The sequence below is a fragment of the Ailuropoda melanoleuca genome, chromosome 6 (assembly GCF_002007445.2).
Source record: "Ailuropoda melanoleuca isolate Jingjing chromosome 6, ASM200744v2, whole genome shotgun sequence".
NCBI classification, from domain to species: Eukaryota; Metazoa; Chordata; class Mammalia; order Carnivora; family Ursidae; genus Ailuropoda; species Ailuropoda melanoleuca.
Window position 1 is genome coordinate 16,427,463 of NC_048223.1, and position 23,896 is coordinate 16,451,358.

The following is a 23,896-nucleotide window of genomic DNA, read 5'->3' on the forward strand; positions in this document are numbered from 1 at the left end:
GCCAAAGAGCTTTTATCCAAGGGAACCAGAGAAGTGCCAGCATTAGTTTCCTTAATGGAGTCAGTTAGATGCACTTTATTTCCACACCATTATTGCCTACTTTCAAATATGAGCCATTGCAAACAGCCCTTACCTTTGATTAGCTGTTTAGAAATGGAGTCAGATAGATTGACAGTACAGTAGGTCCTCTTTTTAGAGAGATTATGGATTTATCCCTTTTTTTTTCTTTTCCTGCCTCCTGATTGTTGCAGACTCATTCCTACTGACTGGGGCCTCTAAAATCACTTGGTAACTTTGTTTGGCCTTCCCTTGTCAAGAACTCAGTAGAGCTTGGAAGTTTTGGTTTGGTTAGTTGGGGAGATGTCTGTTGTGAATCAGATGATTTTACTTTTTAATTTCTGAATTAATTATTACATATAATAAAGTACCTCAGTAATTCCATTAATTTGCACAGAGTTAATAGTGTATGAATTCCATTACGTAGTTTAGAGAATTTATGAGATACTCCGAGAGGTCCTATAAAGTTAGAGACCTTTGTTAGCAGATGCTTTGTGGTGGGATTTGTGACTAGCTTGGATTAGAGCCAAGCTTTTCACATGCCTGTGTTCAGCAAATGCTTTTATTTCATATGCTACTATTGGGTTTCTGGCTTCTTAAAAGTTATTTTTAAAACTTCAACCTTCTTGTGAGTATAAAGTGAAAAGGAAAGTATTTTGGTTTTGTTTTAAGATCATGTTAGAAAACAAGACTGTAAAGCTTTGTGCCAGCCTTGGGACTAGGTAGCTGATAAGAGCTGGGAGAACAACTAGCCCTGGGATTTAAAGGAGTTGCCATTCAACTCTGGAGAAGGGAGGACCTTCCTCTGAGAAGATCCTCACTATTGTGTGGGCTGCAGTACAGTGTTCTGTTAGACTTTCGCCGTGCACCAGTCAGGGGAGAGAGTAGCCCCACACACGTGCTTACTTTACTCTGGTGGGTGTGTCTTTATGTGGTATTAACCTGAGATCAGGTGACTTTGACTTTTTAAAAGATGAATATTTCCAGTGACTCTTGTAGCTAACATGTTGTTATGGCCTCAAGATGCTCGTGTTTGTAAATCTGTAGGACTCTTTGTCCTTCTCATGAGGAGCTGTTTTGAATTCCTTCCCAGGGATTGGATCCTCAGTTCCATCCAGTCCTGCTTGCTGCTGCCTCTTCTCTTTGCCACTGACAGTTTGTGGGGAACACACACACACACACACACACACACACACACACACACACATGCTTGCTTTTCTTTTTCTTTTTTAAATTCTATCTTCTTTTCCTGATGCTTCCCATTTTGGGGGAGTCGAAGTTCTTCACAGCCAGGGAGAATGTTTTCCTTGTTGACCATAAATGGAACCATCATCTTTTGGGAATAGGCTCTGAGTACTCTCAGTCCTTACTGTGGCTCACTTAGAGCCAACGGTTTACTACTTTGTCCTTCATTTCTAATGTCTTGAAATGTCTGAGCCCCATCTTCTTGATTATGAATCCTGCTAGAAAAAATTGTACAGTGACATGGATTTACAGGCAGGAGTAGTGGTTGTCACACTTGAGCAGGTTACTGAGGTTCCCCCCCACTCCCCCTGCAGCGCCACACACACACAGACACACACACACATATGCGTGTGTACGCACAGATCTTATTTTTTTTCTTTCGCAGTAGATTGGGGTAATACCTGAGAATTCGCATTTCTAACAAGTGCCCAGGTGTTGTGGATTCTTTAGCACGGACATGGAGAATAGTCAAGGGCTGTTGGAACCACTTTTCCTTCCTACTCCTTTACCCAGCTTAGAATCCTAATCCCTTCCTTTCCCTAAACCTGTACCCAAATTATACCATAAAAACATCTGTTTTAAAGCAAGCAAATTTAATCAATCCAGTTTCAAGTAACAGTGTCAATAAAAGTAGGCCTATTTAGTACTCACATTTTAGTTAGCATAAAACTGAAAATTGGTCTCTTTAGTAATCAGTTGGCTTCATCATCATCTTTCCATTCGAAAAGAAAAATCTGAGATTAATCTCTAATTGAAAATCTTCCTTTTTCTCATACTGTAATAATTACATTTGTTAAATCTACACTTACATTTTGAGTATTTGAAGTTTTTTTTACTTATACCTTCAATTTTAATTGCTCGACTAAATGTATTTTAGAAATAACTAAGAAAATTAAAAACAAAATACTATATAATTTAAGAAAATTAAGTGTTAATAGAATCTATCTACTTTGAGAATGAAATTGTCTGCATTTTTTTAAAGTGACCAGCGACCAACAGTAGCAGCTTCTTCTTGAAGACATCCCTAAAATTTTAAAATGTTTCTCTGTTAATAATTGCATTGGGAAATCTGCTTGCATTGAAAGATACATTGTATTTACCTGTGCCAAATTTGGGTATAATTCTCTGTACAANGCATTTTAGTTAGCATAAAACTGAAAATTGGTCTCTTTAGTAATCAGTTGGCTTCATCATCATCTTTCCATTTGAAAAGAAAAATCTGAGATTAATCTCTAATTGAAAATCTTCCTTTTTCTCATACTGTAATAATTACATTTGTTAAATCTACACTTACATTTTGAGTATTTGAAGTTTTTTTTACCTTATACCTTCAATTTTAATTGCTCGACTAAATGTATTTTAGAAATAACTAAGAAAATTAAAAACAAAATACTATATAATTTAAGAAAATTAAGTGTTAATAGAATCTATCTACTTTGAGAATGAAATTGTCTGCATTTTTTTAAAGTGACCAGCGACCAACAGTAGCAGCTTCTTCTTGAAGACATCCCTAAAATTTTTAAATGTTTCTCTGTTAATAATTGCATTGGGAAATCTGCTTGCATTGAAAGATACATTGTATTTACCTGTGCCAAATTTGGGTATAATTCTCTGTACAAATAAGTATTTACCAGTGTTACTTTGGAGTGTGAGATACATATTTACCAGAGTTCATTTTAGTTTTTACTTTTATAACAAATAGTTTTTCATCCAGAGGGTTTGAGAATCTAAATTCAATTTAGATTAATGGGAAAGATTTTTACATTTAATATATAAACCCATTCTAGCAGAATAACTTCTTAGTTGCATTATGCTGTTAACAGCTAATAAAGCCCTGTCTTTGAAATATGACAGTTTTGTGTAATTCATTCTAAATATGATTTTAAGACTAGCATGTATCATGATGTGTCCCTCACACCCTGCACTAGCACCCTTTTTAAAGTTTCTATTCTTGTTCTGCGATGGCAATTACATTCCAGCGTTAACTTCTAATAGATGATGGTTTGGGGTCTAACGTTCTCCCTTTCACTCTCAGTTTTGAGGAGGAAACACCTATGGATAATATGTAAATAGTGGGTAAAATGGGGTGTGACTCTTGATTCTGTCCTCTCCATAGCCCATAGTTTTCTGGTGAATCTTAATGGTGCTTATTACATTTTGTAGGCTTTTTTAAAAAAAGGAAAGAAATCAGAAAAGAACGAAAGAAAGAATAAACAAGAAGAAAACTAAAAATGCACTCTGCATTATGAGGGGGAAACGGTTAGGTCTTTGTCTGAAAGGACTTGAAGGACACCAGCGGTGGTGCTGTCTCTATAATGGGTGGGCATGGTGCACTTCCCTGCCAGGTGTTTTATTAAGCTTTGAATTCATGACAGTGGCATAGCCCAAGTAAGGTGGGTTTTTTGTTTTTTTTTCTGGTTGTCTGAAATTTATTTATTCCCTTATTTATTTAAATTCTGAAGCCCATAATTGAAGTCAGAAAAAGTTCATTCAGTCTGTTTCCCAGAGTCCATAGTCTCTCATGGTTCATTCCCCCTTCTGTTTACCCCCCCTTTCTTCTTCCCTTTCTTCTACCGACCTTCCTACTTAACATAACAAAGTAATGTTAAATTATATTCTACAGGAAATTCTTTTGATTGTTGATTTGTATTTTATGCCTTTATATTCCACATTACTTTTTCACAAGTAAAGATACCATCTTACTCTAATCTGTTCTCAGTGGTTCAGCTTCATAAAGAAGCGAAGTCATGATTTTGGCCAGAACCTGATGTGAATCTCCATTTCCCTGTATTCATATGTAATGTTTAACCTTAGAGAAACTAGCTTTAAGCCAATGATTTCTTCATCTTCCCACCCTCACCTCCATAAAAATATGGCCTGATCTTGGGGCATCGTTAGAGAAGTCAGGAGTCCTCTCTTCCATTTAGTAGTCCCCTGAGAGATCATGTAAAAGTGACGAGTTAAACTTTTTACAGCCGTAAATCAACTAAAGAGAGAATGTGAAAGCTCAATTTAGAAATGGTTCTGATACAAAAACCTCTACTTACAGTATGTATTTTGATTCTTTTTAATAAAGAAAATCATTTACTTCGTAGGCCTTGTGACACTTGACTAACACTTTGGTTCTCTTTTCATGATAAGAGTAGAAAGACAATGCAGTGAGATGGGCATGTGAGGCTGAAGGAACAAAATGAGCAAAGACAAGAAAGAGAGTGGCATACTTAGGGATTCATGGAATAATCTGCTATCATGAGGATTTGTGATGGGCAGTGTTTGAAAGGTCGACTGGACCCAGTTATAAAAGGCTACTAAAGAAGTTACTGGGAACCACTTAAGGTTATGATTTAGTTTGCTTCTTTATGTTGTTGTTGCTGTTTTGCTTTTTAAAGCGGGGGACAGCTTGTGTGAAAAGACTGCCATCTTGGGAATGTCACTCTAGTGGCTATGAAGGAGGATAGCTTGAAGAAAGAGAGATGTTAAGTTTCTGTAACATTGTAATTGAATGGGTGGGGTACTTCTGGTTGGATATGGTCAGTGCATCTGTGGGATGGGATAGTAGCAGAATTCTTGCCAGAGGACAAGGTTTGTGGAACTCCAGCTTATTACTAATAGGCTCAAGAGTCAGCAGACTTTTTCTCGAAGAGCCAGATATTAAATATTTGAGATTTACAAGCATTATGTTCTCTGTTGAAACTACTCAGCTCTGCCATTATAGCTCCATAGCAGCCGTAGGCAATAAGTAAATAAATGTACAAGGCTGTGTTCCAATAAAACTTTATTTACAAAAACAAGTGGCCACTGCAGGCCATAGTTTGCCAACTCCTGATGTAAACTCTATTGAAAAGAGGGTCAGGAACAGGTCTCTAAGACCATCTTTTCATGTAGCAGCAAAGGGAAAGGAATGTCTCAAGGAGCGTTAGGGAAGCAGGAAAATAGGAAATAATGATTGAGAGTAGTGGAGGGGAGGGTGGTAAACAGGAAGGATAGAGGACTATATTTTTAAAAAGGTGATAGAAATTTGAATACTGACTAGGTATTTGATATTAAAGAATTACTATTTTTTTAGATTATGATAATGGTATTGTGGTTTTGTTCTTAAAAAGGATCCTTCAAAGAGATCCATGTTAAAATATTTTTGAATGAAATAATAATATATCTGTGATTTATTTAAAAATAATCCACTGGAGTTACAGAGGAGGGGAATAGATGAAACAGACTAATGTTCGACCCTGGGTAATTGGATATAAGGGATTCATTGTAAGAGTCTCTCTGCTTTTCAGTATGTTTTTAAATTTTCCATAATAAAACATTCTTTTAATAAAAGGCCTTGGATTTAGGAATTAAAGGGGCACAGTTTTCTTCCCAAAGTGGAGAAAGAGGGATACCAAGGAAAGAGATAAAAGAAGCCCAGGTCAAGGACAGCCTCAGTGATGAGAATTTTGGGGGAAGTTCTTCAAGGACTCAGAATGAATTGAGTTGAGAGCACTCTTCACCTTTGGACATTTTCTTTTATCCCCCATACAAATATATCTAGAATCATGCAGTCGGGGCACCTTCCCCACAAAGTGGTGAAATACATGATGGGTTTATATTAAAACCTGTGTGTGGGCTGGTAGACATTTGTGCTTTTGATGCAGTATACCAAGGGAATGAAATTCACATAGCAGTAATCTCTAGAGATTTCTAGAATGCATTGGGAAACATTAAATTACGCATTTTCTTCTGTGAGTTACTTACGACTGTCATACCTTTAAGGCCCTCCTCCCCTTTTCTTAATACCATCTTCACAAACTTTATAAAAGGCATGCCCATTACACAACATTTGGCAACTACAGGACAAAATAAAGGAAACTAATTATCTTTCTTCCTAAGACACAGTTATAGCTAGTAACAAGACAACTCTGACTTTTCTAGGTTGGGCATAAGGGTTAAATAATAATCCCCTGCCCTTCATGAGCTTAAAGTATACTCTAAGGGGAAATGGACTGAGAAACAAGGGCAATAGAGTCTCCTAAATTTAAATAGGATCTCTGAGTTTTTTAAATAAATTTTTGGTTTATCAAGTATAAATGTTCTAAATATATTTTTATGTTTTCCTAATTTTCTGATCTATCTCACTAAATGTGAAACTTCTCACATTGTGTTCTTTCTGACTTGAATTTTCCTTTATTTGATTTTTTTCTGCTAGTTAAAAACTGCAGCAGAAAAGAGGTAGGGGGGATAAAGCCTGTGTGTTATGTGCTGTGTATCATTGTTATATAAGGGTTTTCTTTTATGTGACCTTGTGAAAACCTTATATTTGAAATGTGCCTGGTTATGCTAAGTATAGATCACTTCTCTTCTTGGCTTTTGTTTTGTTTTTGTTCTCCTGTTGGGTGGCAGCTGAGAGAACCAGTAGAATAGATACCTGAACCACCCATGGATCAACAGGTGCACTCTATTCTCCATAATCTGAATTAAGCCAATAATTTGTCATGTCATTTGCATTTATCCTTTTGTTTAAAGGTTATTTATTGAAGAGGTTCCCATTGTACACAGTATAACAACATGATGCATTCTAGAGCTAGATTGAAAAACAGTCTGTAATTAGCTGACAGATAATTAGCACTTTCAGGATACCACTTTCATCTTATAAGCATTTACTCTTAAAATGAGCTAAATTATCTTCTGTAATTTACCTGGCATTTGGTTTACTGGTGCACACACTAGAATTCTTTCTTTTTAAGTAAAGCGATGAATCAATTTGAGAACTCAGAAGGTACCAGCAAACTTTCTACCAAGAATGGCTAGTGTTAGAATGTGGTATTTTTAAAACACGTTCACGTTCAGTTTAGGGTTAGTGTTGCCAGTCCCCTCTTTTATCTTTAAAGTGTTATTTGCCAGACAATATCCGTAGGCTCAAATGACTTTGTAGGTATTTCTTCTTTATTTTTAAATTGCCAAGCTTTTTATTTTTCAAATGTGTTCTAAAATTCAGCATTAATTAGAAATATTTAGGTTTCTTGGGGCACCTGGGTGGTGCAGTCGTTAAGCGTCTGCCTTAGGCTCAGGGCGTGATCCCGGCGTTCTGGGATCGAGCCCCACATCAGGCTCCTCCGCTGGGAGCCTGCTTCTTCCTCTCCCACTCCCCCTGCTTCTGTTCCCTCTCTCGCTGGCTGTCTCTCTCTCTTCAAGTAAATAAAACATAAAATCTTTTAAAAAAAAAAAAAAAGAAATATTTAGGTTTCTGAAGCAAACTTTCAGTAAAATATTTGATGATCATAGTTTCTGTTCTTAGGGGTTAATCTCCTTGCAAAATTTATAGTGGGTTTTTCATTTAATATATGTTAAATTACTGTCTTAGCTCTTTGCCCAGGAATAAGTATTATTTTGAGTTTTTGAGGCAAAGCAGAATTATGTGCACACCATAAATGATGTGTTCAGTTGATTAATGTGAAGAAAATGACGTAAACTGCATTTAAATTATTCATATACAAGTAACTTTCGATATGCAATTTGACAATATCCTGCTGTTAGGTTCTACACATAGGTTATTATTATTTTTATGCTGAATTCTTGACATATTTAAAACAATTATTTGGGCTTACTTCAATCCATTACTCTCTGATAATTCTTTGTTAAATGCTTATTAGCAAACTCTTTTAGAAATAACATGTTTTTTATAATCTTATACTTTTGGTCCTTTTTGTTAGTGGCCTGCACCATGCACTGTTTTATAATAGTCAGCTTTGTTAGAGTTAGGGAATATGACGTTAAAAATAGGTTGACTTCGGGGCACCTGGGTGGCTCAGTTGTTAAGTGTCTGCCTTTGGCTCAGGTCATGATCCCAGAGTCCTGGGATCGAGTTCCACATCAGGCTCCTTGCTCAGGGGAAGCCTGCTTCTCCCTCTCCCACTCCCCCTACTTGTGTTCCCTCTCTCACTGTCTCTCTCTCTGTCAAATAAATAAATAANACATCAGGCTCCTTGCTCAGGGGAAGCCTGCTTTTCCCTCTCCCACTCCCCCTACTTGTGTTCCCTCTCTCACTGTCTCTCTCTCTGTCAAATAAATAAATAAAATCTTAAAAAAATAAAAATAGGTTGACATATTATCTAGTGAAATGTGAAGAAGGTGTTATCTTAAGAGTATAAAAATATGTCCGGTACAGTCTTGCAATTCATTCTAGCCCCTTTATTGTATCTTTTTACTGATATATTTGACAGAAACAAACTTTAATAATTCTTGAACCTTATTAGTATTTTCCACTCTCTACCTGCATCACAGAATGCTTCTCTAGTTAGCAGAATTTGAAAATAGAGTGGTTACATTTAAAAATTGATATTATAGATTTTTAAGAAGTTGTTAGTCTCTGATTCTATTTCTGTATGAGCTTCCTATTCAAACCTTGAGACCAGGATGTTTCTGATATCTTATAGAAGTAAAACTTGTCCAGGATTAGGGCATTATTATTGTTTTATTTATTATCTTATTATCTACTGCCACCTAACACATTACCCCAAAATGTAACAGCTTAAAACAATGAACATTTATTAGCTCACAGTTTCTGTGGTCAGGAATCCCAGTACAACTTAGCTGAGTGCCTGTGTCTCAGAGTCTCTCACAAGGCTGTAGCCAGGCCATCAGTCAAGGCTGCAGTCATCTCGGTTCAACTTGGGGAGCACTGCCTCCAAGCTCACTAATGTGGCCTTTGGCAAGCCTCAGGACCACAGTTGTTGGCTGGAAACATGTTTGCCATGTGACGCTCTATAGGACATGGCAGTTGACTTCCTTCAGAGCCTCGAAGGAAGAGTGTGCCAAGTTGGAAGCCGTAGTCTCTTTATATAAAACCTAATGTCAGAAGTGACGTCTTATCATTTTGCCATAGTTTATTCCTTAGACATGAGTTCTTGGGTCCACCCAGACTCCAGGGGAGGTGATTACACAAGGGCACGAAAACCAGGAGATGGGGATCTTAATGATTGCCTGCCCCATAGCTTATGAGTACTTAGGAATTTCTAAAAATTTATCACTTTTACTGTGTTGTTTCACAGGACTATGATGATAAAACTCCCTGCTCAGAAAGAACTCCCTTTGCTTAACTTGTTCTTGTCTCATCATCTTGAATTAATCATGTTGTATGGAATGAGGCTCCAGGAAGGGATGCAAACTAGGACATAGATAAAGAAATGTTCATTTGCAGTTTTCTTGCATAGCTTTTCCTAGGTATTTAGATAAGCAGCATTGTTAAAACTCTAAGGTACTATTAAGAAAATGCACAATTGGGAATATTTTATGCTCTGTTTATTATGTAAATTCTACTGTTTATCTTGTTCAGTATTGGTAAAGGTTTTCAAGGCGTCATGAAAAGATGGGGATTTAAAGGCCAGCCTGCTACTCATGGTCAAACAAAAACCCACAGGAGACCTGGAGCGATTTCAACTGGTGTAAGTATAACTTAGTGTTCTCCTTTTTAATACTAAATATTCAGTTGCTACACATTAGAGTGCTTTAGTCTTGTCCTTGGGGTCAGGTCACATAATTTTAATCTGACTCCAGGTGGGTCACAGTACTTGTCACATTTTTATGGGTCCTGGCCTCACTTATTTTCCAGAACCAGACTTGAATCATTTAGTAATAACCCCCATACTTAGAGCCAGTATTCTCTGTACTTTCCTGCCTACTTTCTCATTTCCATATCTGTCTCCCATCCTGCCCTCTGAAGTCAGCTGCAAGAAATCATGGATTAGAATGTCCTTCCATCTGCCACACCATTTCACAAATTCATCTTTGCCTTAACACAGACAGTTGGGAAAGATTGTCAAGGAGAGTATCATGGTGCAAGGGAAAAGTAGTAGAGAAGAAATGGGGAAACAATAAGAGCAGAGAAAATGGAGAACGACTTTTGTATTCTGAAACAATTTTCTGTAAGTTGTAGGATTGAATGGGTAAGTAAATATATTGATAATGGGAGCAAGTTTCTCACTACTGGAAAAGGATACTCAGGTATGAAAAGGAGGGAAATTAGAACAAACCCTGTAGTGTTGAATTCAGATTGCGGGTATCCATATACATTTATTGTATGTGTATATAAAGAAAGAGAAATAGATATAGATAGGTGTGTGTGTGTGTGTTTATTCCTTAGCTCTCTCTGCTAAAAGAACCTAAAAGCAAAAGTACTGTATAGCAGCGAGCCACACATAGAGCCTAGATCTTGGTTTCTAAATGTCATTGCCCACTGAAAGGAACTTGGGCCTTTTTGGAGAAATGGCCAGTTTCATGCATGGGGCAGGAAGAGTATAAGAGGAACCCAAAATAGCTTGTTCAGGAAAGTGAGGAATGTAATTTACAGCATGGTAACTATAGTTAATATGCTGTAGTGCATATTCAGAGGTTGCTAAGAGAATAGATCTTAAGAGTTCTCAACACAAGAAAAAAAGTTTTTTGTAAGTATGTATGGTAATGGATGTTAACTAGACTTATTGTGACCATTTCACAATATATACAAATACCGAATCATTACTTTGTACACCTTAACCTAATGTAGTGCTTTATATCAGACCTCAATAAAAAATAATTCCTTTAGAAATTAATAAGAAAAAAGGAAATGCTTTAAAAATGATGGCACATGCAATGGACATAGCAGCCAGCTAAAATGAGCTTCCACTTGTAAAGCTTTGGACAGTTTGATCCGAAAGTGTAATAAATGACAGAAAATGGAATAAAATTAGAATTGATGATCTCACACTGGTACAGATGCATAAAGTGAATGGATAGGTTAATAAATAAATGGGAGAAAAGGGCCTGCTCTTCTTTGCAGTATAATATTAGCAAATAAATGTAGAAGGAATGATGGAGTTAGAACTTCACTTTTGACAGCCATCGTAGGAATAATTGATTCAGCCAGGAATTAACAGTGGATGCTGTTGGTGGTGAAAACTTGATGGAGACAAGTTATATAGAGTCCCCAAAACAACTCATCGATTAATTACAAAGGGAAAGATAACAGCCTTAGAGTAGATTAACCTAGTGAACACAAAAAGAACAGAAAAGAACACGTCCTCACTTCTGTGGTGATTCCTGCCAAAAATGCATCACCTGAATCTGATCATGGGAAAACATTAGACCTAAAGTGAGTGATAATCTGTAAAATAATTGGCTACAAAATAGCTTCAGAAATGTCAAGATCATGAAGGAGAAAGGCTGAGGATCTGTTCCAGATCTGAAGAGACTAAAGAGGCATGACAACTAATCACAGTGTAGAATTCTGAAGTGGATCCTGGAATTGGGGGGAGCATCATGGGGGCAAAATTTAGAATGTAGACTACAGATTAGATCATAAATTTTTTGAGTTTCATAATTGTACTGTGGTTATATGAGAGAATATTCTTGTTCTTAAGAAATATACACTGAAATACTTGCAGATAAAGGAGCATCATGTCTGCCGTCAGATTTGAGATCATACAGGAGAAGATGTGCATATACAGACATAGAGTGAATGGTAGAGCAGTTGGGTCAACATGTAAACACTTGGTAAATTTGAGTAGAGTATGAGAGTTTTTGTATTTTGCAACTTCTTTATGAATGTGAAATTATGCAGCTAGAAATTATATGAAAATAAATTGTTATAAAAATTAGGTTGATCATAGATGTAAATTTAAGAGCTAAACTATAAAAGTCTTTTAGGAAAACGTAGGAGTAACCTTGGGTTAGGCGAAGCCTTAGATAGGGTGCCAAAAATACAAGTAATAAAAGAAAATACAGATAACTTAGGCTTCATCAAAATTTAAACTTTTCTGTTGCAAACAATACTATCAAGAAAATGAAAAGACAACTCACAGAATGGAAGAAAATATTTGCAAATCATATATCTGCTAAAATTTTTAATCCAGAATATGAAAAGATAACCCAATTCAGCATGCCTAAGTGGCTCAGTGTGCTAAGCATCCAACTCTTGATCTTGGCTCAGGTCATGATCTTGGGGGTCCTGGGAACCAGTTCCACATTGACTTCCATGCTCAGCGGGGAGTCTGCTTAAGATTCTCTCTCTCCCTCTCCCTCCACCCCTCCACCTACTCGTGCAAATGGGCTTGTGCACTCTCCCCCTTCTCTCTCTCTCAAATAAATGTCTTTTAAAAAAAGATAACCCAATTCAATCCAAAGGACTTGAATAGATTTTTTTCCAAAGAAGATATACAAATAGCCGATTAGCATATGAAGAAATGCTTAACATCTTTAGCCATTAGGGAAATGCACACCAAAACCACAGTAAGATAGCACTTCAACACATACTGGGATGACTAGAATTAAAAAGATAGATGGATAGTAACAAATGTTGGTAAGGATGTGGAAAAATTGGAACCCTCATACATTGTGGATAGGAATGTGGAAATGATAACAGCTGCTTTAGAAAAGTTTGGCAGTTGCTAAAAATGTTAAGTGTAAAGTTACCAGGTGTCCCAGCAAATCCACTCCTAGGGTGTATGCCCAGAAGAAGTGAAAACATGCACAAAACACTTGTGTGTGCATAGCATCATTATTCAAAATAGCAAAAAATGGAAACAACCCAAATGTTCATAAATTGATGAACAGATAATTAAATTATGTGGCAGATTCATACAATAATATTTAGCAATAAAGTAGAATGAAGTGTTGATACATCCTGCAACATGGACGAACCTTGAAAACAGTCACAGACTCCATATTGTATGATTCCATGTACATGAGCTGTCCATGCAGGCAAATCTATGAAGTTGAAAGCAGATTAGTGGTTGCCTAGGGTTGGGGGGAGTTGGAGGGGTTGGCTACTAATGGATTTGGAATTTCTGTTTTAGATTGATGAAAATGTTCTGAGATTATAGTCATACACAACTCCCTGTATATATTAAAATCTTTAAATTGTATACTTTAAAAAGAGTAAAATGTGTGGTATGTGAATTATACCTCAATAAAGCTCTTTTAAAATTAGTCATATAGAAGAACCTGTTGTTAGGCCTCAAGTTAGTTATTTGTCATGAAATGTACCATTCTGTGTTCGTGAATACTGCCATTAAGTGTTAGCTAGTCAATTCCTTTATAATCCTAAGAGGGTGTACTTTTAATGAGAATGTAAATTTAATTGGGGAGGGCAGAGTCCTTTTTCAGTAATGTAATGTTAAGCAAGGTATACCTATCACAGAGTGTGTTTGTAGAATGAATAAGAGTGATATTTAGTCTATAATACGCAGAATTGTCTTTTAATCTGAGTTGGTTACCAACTCTCATACTATGGTGAGCTACTTCCGCTGGGAGTTTTGCCTGTTAATGTCAGAGTAGTGATACAGAAGTATTTATTTATTTATTTATTTATTTATTTATTTATTTAAGGATTTTATTTATTTATTTGACAGAGATAGAGACAGCCAGCGAGAGAGGGAACACAAGCAGGGGGATTGGGAGAGGAAGAAGCAGGCTGATAGCGGAGGAGCCTTTTGTGGGACTTGATCCCATAACATCGGGATCATGCCCTGAGCCGAAGGCAGTCGCTTAACCGCTGTGCCACCCAGGCGCCCCGATACAGAAGTATTTATATTCCAAGAATTCATGTGTCATGAGAAGCTTCCCATTTTAGATGTAATTCAAATTTGCTTCTTTAGATGTAGTATTATCTTTTATCAAAGCCAAAAATCAGAGAAACCATGTGAAGCTGTTTGATTTCTGTGAATCAGACAACCAGAGCTGGACAAACAGACTCAGTATTCTAATAACTAACTCTGTCCTTTAATCATTCTGCGGAAGGAAAGTAACATCAAAAGCGAGGGTGGGGGAGTAGGCCCATCCCAGCAGTAGGGGTGTAGATGGAGTCCATTAAGTCAGTTAATGCAGAAGATTAATGAAAACAGACCAGGCAGTCAAGTTTGTTCTTTGAGTGGTGGTGTGAAGGATGTTTACATCCTGTGATTTTTCTTTTCTACTTCTTAACCAGTATTAGCGTGATTGCCACTCTTGTTAATGAGTTTTTCTCCTATATCTGTTTCTTAGTCTGTATTTATTTTGTTGCTTTCATCTAATTTAGAAAGGAAATCCTTTCTAAAGGTAACTGTGTCTAAATCCACATTTAGTTCCTTACTGGGGCCTAGCAGAATGAGGGAAAAGTGAAACATTTTAATAACTCATAACTCAGTTTGCATTTCAGTTTGATCAGTGCTATTGAAAATTGAGAGTACTTAAAAGTGCTAATTTTGGTTTTCTTATGTAGGATGTTGCCAGAATCTGGCCTGGAACTAAAATGCCTGGACAAATGGGAAACAGAGATAGGACAGCATATGGACTGAAAGTAAGTTTCTGAAGTGGCTCTTTTTTAGGCATAGTCTAATTAATACCTGAATATAAAAGCACCAGAGGAAATACCACACCTGTGTCTGCATGGGATTGTTCTAATACCTGAAGTGTGTGTGTGTGTGTGTTGTAGCCATAATCGTGGTAGTGTGTTCATTTAACATCCAAACTGTGGAATGTGTGGTCATTGAAAAGAAAAAGTTAGTCACCTACTGTTTGATCTGGAAGATTTCCACAAGAAGATGGTGCATGAGAAAGGTTAGATTCTAGAGCATTGTGTATAATACTATCCTTTTATAAAGAATGAACAAAAGCTTCCTCCATGCATATGTTACTGTGCTGTTACATAAGCACAGAGAAAAGTGGAATTATGTGCCAGAGTATTTTGGATTATATGTCAAGTGTGTGGGTGGATAGAAGCGGATGTGGAGGAGGAAGAGAGAGGGAGACCATCAAAACAGGAGGGAAAAGATAGTATGAGAGAAAGCATTGTGGGATATATCTATCTTTATAAACTAACTACATATATTTGGGGGGGGGAGTTAAATTCAGTCCCTACTAATTTGAGGAATTTGACAAATAACTAATGTTTATATATGTATGTGTACATGTTTCAAAGTATAGAAAGTACAAAGAAGAAAATGTCTCCTCATAAGAACAATACCCAAAGATAAACACTGTTAACATTTTGGTGCATGTTTCAAGCCCCTATTCTAGATACATTTTATTTATAAATTTTGGCTGGCGGAGTTTTTAAATTTTGTGTAATTAAATCCAAGATTTTCTTTCCCTTCTGTTACTTTTACGTCTGTGAGAGATCACCTGTTTGTATCTGTGTGTGTTTGTGTTTGCTGTGCATGTGTGTATTTGCACATGTGTACGTGTGTGATTATTTCCCAATTCCCATAGTATTTAACATTTAGCCATTAGTAGCTATGAACTGTGGGTCAAACTTGATTTTCCTCCCACATGAGTTGTTCTTTCACTACCATTTCTTGACCATTTTCCCCATTTGTATAAGCTTTTTCTCCACATGAAAAGCTACCCACATGAGGGCCATCTGCTCAGCACACTTATTTTGGAAATTAGACCCAGAAAGGTTGTGGCTTCCCCAGTTTCTAGTTGCAGCAAGCTAGTATTAAATAAAAATAAAATAAAATTGACTTTCCACTTGTNATAAGCTTTTTCTCCACATGAAAAGCCACCCACATGAGGGCCATCTGCTCAGCACACTTACTTTGGAAATTAGACCCAGAAAGGTTGTGGCTTCCCCAGTTTCTAGTTGCAGCAAGCTAGTATTAAATAAAAATAAAATAAAATTGACTTTCCACTTGTTAATGGTGCCAGCAGAGTCCATTGAAATATCCAAGCAGTCTTGGTTCAGTCACATTTATATTTAAAATGAGAGTTTGCGGGGCGCCTGGGTGGTGCAGTCGGTTAAGCATCCAACTCTTCTTTTTTTTTTTTTTTAAAGATTTTATTTATTTATTTGACAGAGAGAGAGGCAGCGAGACAGGGAACATAAGCTGGGGAAGTGGGAGAAGGAGAAGCAGGCTCCCAGCAGAGCAGGAAGACCGATGCGGGGCTGTATCCCTGGACCCTGGGATCACGCTCTGAGCCGAAGGCAGTCGCTTAATGACTGAGCCCCCCAGGCGCCCCAAGCATCCAACTCTTGGTTTCAGCTCAGATCATGATCTCAGTGTCATGGGATCGAGCCCCACATCCGCCTCTGTGCTCAGCATGGAGTCTGCTTGAGATTCTCTCTCCCTCTCCCCCTCCCACTTATGCTCTCTCTCTGTCTCTCTCCAAAATAAATAAATCTTTAAAATGAGTGTTTGCTACCACTTCCAAAAGACATATCTGTTACAATAGGATTTGAATTTTTCCTGTTCTCATTCAACATTTTGAAGTGCTAATATGATGATTACTTCATAGGCTACTTGTAGCCTCAGCTTTTAGTAACATATTGCTTGTTTTAATACAAGTATATTCTGAAATTTTTAACTCTTAAAATTCTATTTCATTTCTTTAGGTATGGAGAATAAACACAAAGCACAATGTAATCTATGTAAATGGCTCTGTACCTGGACATAAAAATTGCTTAGTAAAGGTATGTATGTAAACCGTCTTTATTTTCCATTGTTCAGATACATAAATGTGTACCATAAATTCTCCTTTGACCCATAAGTGTGGCTTGAAAATAAGTGACTGTTTCTCCACATGATCTGCTAAATTAATTTTTTTTCCACTTTTCAGTAGCATCTGACTGAAAAAATTGTACAAAATAGCCAGATCCTGTGTTTATAAAATCATGAACCTGCATAAAGGGTAGTACCAATATGTAGAGGCTCTTTAGAAATACAAAAAGGATATTAGGATAACTATTGCCAAAATATCAATATCCTTTCCAAAAAGAGCTTTTAATTTTTTTTACAAAATACGTTGACACAGGCACTGGAAATACATGAAATGGAAATTCAGTAAGAGAGTCAACAAGATAGGTGGTAAAGGGCACCTGGCTGACTCAGTTGGAAGAGCAGGTGACTCTTGATTTTGGGGTGATGAGTTCAAGCCCCACGTTGGGTGTAGAGATTACTAAAAGAAAAATAAAATAAAACTTAAAAAAAAAAAGGAAGGTGATAAAAGGTAGACATTTTAAGGAGGGATTTGTTACTGTTATTTTATTGTTATTGTATAACTAGCATTGCTCTGATTATGCTTTTTAGTGTTTTTCTTAAAAATATACATGTTCATTTTTATGTTCAAAAACAAGTAAAAGAAGAAAACAAATGTCCGGGAAAAATTGGAAAAAAAGAAACTCTTGCACTCTCACAGACTTATGTCTATCAAATAAAATAGAAAATAAATATTCTGCCTTGGATTTAGAACGTGAGAAATCACTTTTGAATTTTGAATATTCCATTCTGAAAATAAATGTATAGTAGAATTGATACCAGCTATTCCCGGAAATATATTCTTTATTAATTTTCCAATAGTAACAGCAAGAATGTTTAAAACTTAAACCTCAGATTTTTCAGATTGTGTCTTTAGTATTCTTTTCTTTCCTTAAAGTAGATTCCATTACTAGCATGAAGTATGATACTTGTTTTAATCTTATAGTAATTAAAATTCCCTTTCAGCAGTTAACCTTTTGACTGGATTATTCTCATTTTTCTTAAAGAAAAAATACATCTTAAACGAATTGTTACAAGTTTTTTTGGTTTTGTTTTGTTTTTTATTTTGTTTTTTTTTTTACTTTGCATGTTTTTAGATTTAAGTAGGTTTCCATTCTCCAAGTGACCTGGTCATAGACACAGAGACACATCGTTGAGGCTGGCATGTTGTCATTGTACTTCTTAGAACATTTTGGCTTCATAATTATATGTATCCCTCCACATTCCATGTTTATTGCATGTTTATAAATATCACAATCTAATAAAAGAGAAAAGAGGAAAATGATTCTTTTCCATAATAAGATTTTACTGCATAGCAGGTGAATTTTTAAATTTTTGACAAAAATATCAAATCTCCCTTTTCTCCCCATTTTATTGCATACACAGTTAGGCCGGCTTTCCAGCTGAGCCTTACTGCTGCTATAACTTCTCAGGTACACCTCAGCATTTTCTTGGATGCCTGAATAGATGAATAGGTCAGCTGTCTTGAAAAACCATAATATGTGCAGTGATATTCTCACTGATTGTTATAAACAGTTTATAGTCAACAACTTTTAGTATTCTTTACCTACTTCAACAACACATTGCCTCCAAAAACTCAGCTCTCTGAATGGATGATGGCTTGCTATTACTGAAGATAGACATTTAGAAGATATACCAAAGCGACGCCAAAGGAGGAGTCCCAAATATCTTTCAAGAAACTAGCATAGGGGCACCTGGGCGGCTCAGTCAGTTAAATGTCTGCTTTCAGCTCAGGTCATGATCCCAGGGTCCTGGGATTGAGCCCCACATCAGCCTCCCTGCTCAGTGGGGAGCCTGCTTCCCTCTCTGCCCCTCCCTCTCCCCATGCACTTTTGCGTGCGTGCGTGCGCTCTCTCTCAAATAAAATCTTTAAGAAAAAGAAAGAAACTAGCATCAAAGAATGTCTAGTCCACTTTAAACTGTCAGCACACTAATGAATGTATTTGCAAGAAACGTATTTTGATTAAAAAAACTCATTTGAAAAAAAATCTTTGAAATATCGTGTCTAAACAAGTTTCTTTTGTAACCTTGCACAAATGTCTGTTCTAAACATTAAGTTATGGGTTTGGTGAGTGTTTTGTGGGCTTGTGTTTTAAATGTCAGAAGTGGGGGCGCCTGGGTGGCACAGCGGTTAGGCGTCTGCCTTCGGCTCAGGGCGTGATCCCAGCGTTATGGGATCGAGCCCCACATCAGGCTCCTCCGCTATGAGCCTGCTTCTTCCTCTACCACTCCCCCTGCTCGCGTTCCGTCTCTCGCTGGCTGTCTCTATCTCTGTCAAATAAATAAATAAAGTCTTTAAAAAAATAAAAAAAATGTCAGAAGTGCCATACACTTTTTGAAAACATTCATCCCGCTTTTTCTATTCTTCCTGTTGATTACATAGCAAGTGAAAGAGCCCCCTCGCCCATGGGGATTGAGGCAGGTCCTAGTGGACAGGCAGCCTCTTTAACGTTCTCTCATCCCCTAGGAGCTTTTGCACCCTGCCCCCGCCACCTTGCAGAGTACAGGGCTACCGATACCTTTTTTTATTCTTTTTTTTCTTTATTTTTATTTCTTTATTTTTTTTGATGTAAAGTTCGATGATTCATTAGTTGCGTATAACACCCAGTGCACCATGCAATACGTGCCCTCCTTACTATCCATCACTGGTCTATCCCATTCCCCCACCCCCTCCCCTCGGAAGCCCTCAGTTTGTTTCTCATAGTCCATAGTCTCTCATGCTTCATTCCCCCTTCTGATTACCCCCCTTTTCTTTATCCCTTTCTTCTCCTACCGATCTTCCTAGTTCTTATGTTCCATAGATGAGAGAAACCATATGATAATTGCCTTTCTCTGCTTGTACTCTAAAGTTAGTAAAGATAGTCTTAGGGATGACCAACCTGTTTAAGCAATGTAAGCGTTTTTGCTGTTGTTTGATTCACTAAATGTATCAAGAGCCTAAAGAACGTGTTTACAGCATCATGTAGTGTGTGGTATCATTTGTGTGCGCTCATTCCTATGCCCCAATTTAGAACTTAAGTTGACTCTAGATTTCCTGGTTTGTGTGTGTGTCCTAGCCCTCACCTTTCCTCAGAGGGTTTGAGCTGGTTTGCCAATATACCATAAATACAAAAAGATTAGCTGGAGAGTTGAGGAGTTTCGGTAAAGGCCAGGAAATAATGAAGTCAGAGGTTCGATTAAGTGAACAAAACTACATACTAGAGAGTCTTAACACATTTGTTAGAGATGGCTTACACGCTTTGGCCCTCAGCCTTAGAGCCACCAAGACAGAAGAGATTTACATAAAATCTCATCATTTATGTTTCAAATCAATGAATTTATAGTACTGTAGCATTTATAATTAGAATATATAAGCAGTGGTTTTGTCTGAAATGTTCTTCAGGGAGGATAGATCTATCAAAATGTAAAAACAACTGAGAATTTGCTATTTAGATCATTTATGACTAAATTCTCACATTTATCAAATTAGCACAGAAAGTTTTGCTGTTGTTGGTTTTATTGTTTATTTGCTTGGGTTTTCAGTTCTAAATTCTGAGACAGTTTAAATTGGTAAAAGAATATGACTTTTTTTCCTCAAGTTAAAGTTCAACCCAAGATTAGTGAATTGGAAAAAAAAAATTAAACAAGTTTATTTTCTTCTGGGCAACTTACTGAAAATTTCTTGGAACAATTTTAATGAGAGAGATTAAAATAGATGTTTTTCTGTACTTAGCTGTTCCTAGCAGCTGTGTACTTATTTCAACCAAATTATTCGTTTCTTATTGCCAAAATGATTATGCCTTATTTTACTCTGTGTGTATAATTACATGTAATTTTTTTTATTTCTCTCTGAATGAAAGCTGTAGAATGAGTCAGAAGCTTTAAAGAATCCAATAACGTTTTCCAAAAATAAAGCCCAACATTCTAGATCATATCAGTATCTGAACTGTTCCTTGGTTTACGAATTCAGATACAATTAGCATATTTTTAGATTATAAAGAGTTAATAGAGCTAGTATAAAGACTTGTGGATTATTATTGTTTTTGCTAAATACTATTTCGTCCTTATCTTCTCAGTGATAATGGTACTAGTTAAATGTAAGCTTATTTCCTTCATAAAACTTGTTTTTGGTTATGTGCCCTTTGACTTAAAGACTAACAAAAATACTAAGTAAAAGTTACTTTTTTAAACCTCAACTCAAAAAAATCTATGATAAAAAATAAAAAAATAAAAATACATAATAGGAGTAGATAATAAAATCAATAAGTAGGTAGTAATAACTTTTAGGTACATAGTTTTGATATAATTAATATCTAAGTAATAATTATATAATTTATCCTGTTGGGCAGTTCTAGAGATTTGTAAGTTGTAGGTAAGATATAAATTAATACTCAGAGTAATGTTATTATGAGTAGATGATTAACTTGAGGAAGGCTGTATTTCTGTCATTGGATTAATTAAATTTATTGGAATAAAAATACATTGAGTTCCTTTTACTTCGTATAACATTTGTTATTCATTAGAAAATGTAGGAACAGATATTCTTTAATTATTAGTGATTAAAACAGACCTTATCTTTAAGTAACTTAATTGGTAATACTTATTAATAAGATCTTTGTCTCCCTCCCCACAGATCAGAGATTCTAATCTGCCTGCATATAAGGACTTGTGTAAGAATCTCCCCTTCCCTACATATTTTCCTGACGGAGAGGAAGAAGAACTACCAGAAGATTTGTATGATGGAGATGTGTGTCAGCCCAGCGCACCTTCTGTTACATTTACCTAACCTCCTTGGACGTGGCAGAACCTTAACGTATTCTGTGAGCTTTCATGAGCCAGAAGAGTAATAGAACCAGGAAATATATTTTCCTTTCTTAATCATAATACCAAACTTGTCATCTTTGTCAGGGGCATAAATATATCATTCATCCCCCAAACTAAATTATGTTAAAAAAAATTACCACATTAAACAGATCAGTTAAGTAGATTGAATATGCCAAATTTAAATGGACTGGCAGTTTGTGTATGAGCTGTAATTTTAATTTAAATTTCTTTGTAATTTGTGGGCTGCATTCTTTTTTTACTCCATATTCCTCAAGTTACCTTAAGATGTTTACAAATTACACTTCTTTTATGAAAGATTTGTCTGTCTTTGTGAAGGGGTGGTTGTGGAACAGTGGCAAACCATTTGGGAATTGTGGTGTAACCTATTCAGAAAAAGAAGCCATTTCCTAAAATTCATTTTTATCATTCTTAATACTTTTAGAGCCCTAAACAGAGAAAGGAAGTAAGATTTTCATTTAAATTACAGAAATATGTATGTCATAAAGGCCTGACAAAGGAAAAACAATAAAATCATCAGTTTTGGATCCTGTTTACACTTCTGTTGGGAGGAATATTTTTTAGTTTGATCACTCAACTATAGATAGGTTTAATCATTTTTCCTGTTACCTTACCGAAACGATTTGAAATGGCCTGGGATTGTACATGCAACAAACTTATGAATCACCTATTTCTGAAAATGTTACTGGCCCCTGAGTTTTCTTCATTGTCTGAAATTAAGATGTGTTTACTAATGGTTACTTAAGTCAAATAATCAAGCTTAACAATGCAAGTATAAGCAGGCCTCATTGAAATACTGGATTTCCTCTGTACTGGATTCCTGAGGACCCACAGAATCCAACTTAACTCCAGATGTTTTCTGAGACTTGATTCATATGGTCACCCAAGAGATTTATTAATCATCCTGTTAGATCTCCATATAATTTCCTGATAACTAATGGATTTGTTCTTGAAAGATCCAACAGTATTTTTTTTTTTGCTCATGTTACATTTCTCTCATTCTCTATTTTAAATCGAAATGTAGCCACATCTTTTTTTAAAGTTTTCATTTATTCTCCACCTAAACCATTAAGATATGTTGCAAATGACAGGAAATCCATACGATAAAATAGTAAATGAAGAGGAAAAACACCAAGGATAATATAAATCAGAATAGGTAGGAAGGGGAGCCTGGGTGGTTCAGTCAGTTGAGTGTCCGACTCTTGGTTTCGGCTCAGGTCGTGATCTCAGGGTCATGAGATCAAGCCCTGCACTGGGCTGTGCTCAGCACGGTGTCTGCTTGTCCCTCTCCCTCTGCTCCCCCCACTTGCTCTTGGGCATGCTCTCTCTCTAAAATAAATCTTTAAAAAAAAAAAATAGGTGGGAAGTCGGGAAAGAACAGTGACAATGTAACATAGATGAGCAGACTATGACATGCAGAGTTATACTCATTTTGCCTCTGAGCTGCCTGGGTACCAAAGTCGAACAGCATTGTTCTTTTTACATATTTCTCTTTACTCATGAGTTCCTCAAGAGGAATTGTTTTGAACTGGAGTAAGTCTTGGCCACTGTACCATTTTTCATTAAAAACAAGAATAACTTATCAAACTAGAAATTCCTGGACTTGTTAAAAGATCATCTCAAACATATTCAGGGATAAGATACACATTCTTGTTCCTGGACATCCTTGTCAATACCATTACAGGAGAAAGTAATGATACAAATATGACGAAGTGAGAACAATACTTGTAAGAAATATCTAACAAGAAGATCAAAGACAACTGACAAGCCATCAGAAGGCAGTTCCGAACGGTGACTGAAAAGATTAATATATAAATAGCAGTACTTAATTGAGAAATTTTATGGGGCGGGGAATGCATATCTTTCACAACGGCAGTTTTTTAAAACGTGGCCTAGAAAAGAAGCCTAACACGTGCTGGGGTCTTATTGGAGAAGATAAAATTTTATTGAAGGATATAAAAGAAAACAAATAATGGAGAAGAATATCATGGTTATGAATGGGAAGACTTAATATCGTAAAGGAATCAATCCTAGTTTTAAAATCTCAACAGGACTTACCAATTGAACTATTCAAACTGATTCGAAAATGCATGGGAATGTGTAAATTCAAGAAGAGCCAAAATATAAAATCATAACCCTTAGTTCGTTACGCCCCTCACTACCCTTAGGACTTACACTTACTTGACTTGGAAATGCGGAATACCGTATGCCTTAATTCTGCTACTTTAGTTGTGTTTGATCAAAAGATTTTAATGAACTTAGAGATGCGTGAAATTTGCTGATAA

General features: G+C 36.3%; 1 protein-coding gene across 2 annotated transcripts in view; it reads left to right on the forward strand.

Moving 5' to 3' along the window:
• The window catches only part of MRPL3 (mitochondrial ribosomal protein L3), a 53,903-nt gene that overhangs the window by 27,181 nt on the left and 2,826 nt on the right, over positions 1 to 23,896 (forward strand). The window contains exons 7-10 of one of the 2 annotated variants that reach the window (XM_034662004.1): positions 9,617 to 9,725; positions 14,516 to 14,593; positions 16,628 to 16,705; positions 21,403 to 21,589. In XM_034662004.1, the coding sequence (XP_034517895.1) occupies positions 9,617 to 9,725; positions 14,516 to 14,593; positions 16,628 to 16,705; positions 21,403 to 21,555 (418 nt within the window). In that variant the 3' untranslated portion in view covers positions 21,556 to 21,589. Of the gene's footprint in view, positions 1 to 9,616; positions 9,726 to 14,515; positions 14,594 to 16,627; positions 16,706 to 21,402; positions 22,148 to 23,896 lie in introns of those variants that run through there. The other variant, XM_002922653.4, reaches the window with a different exon arrangement.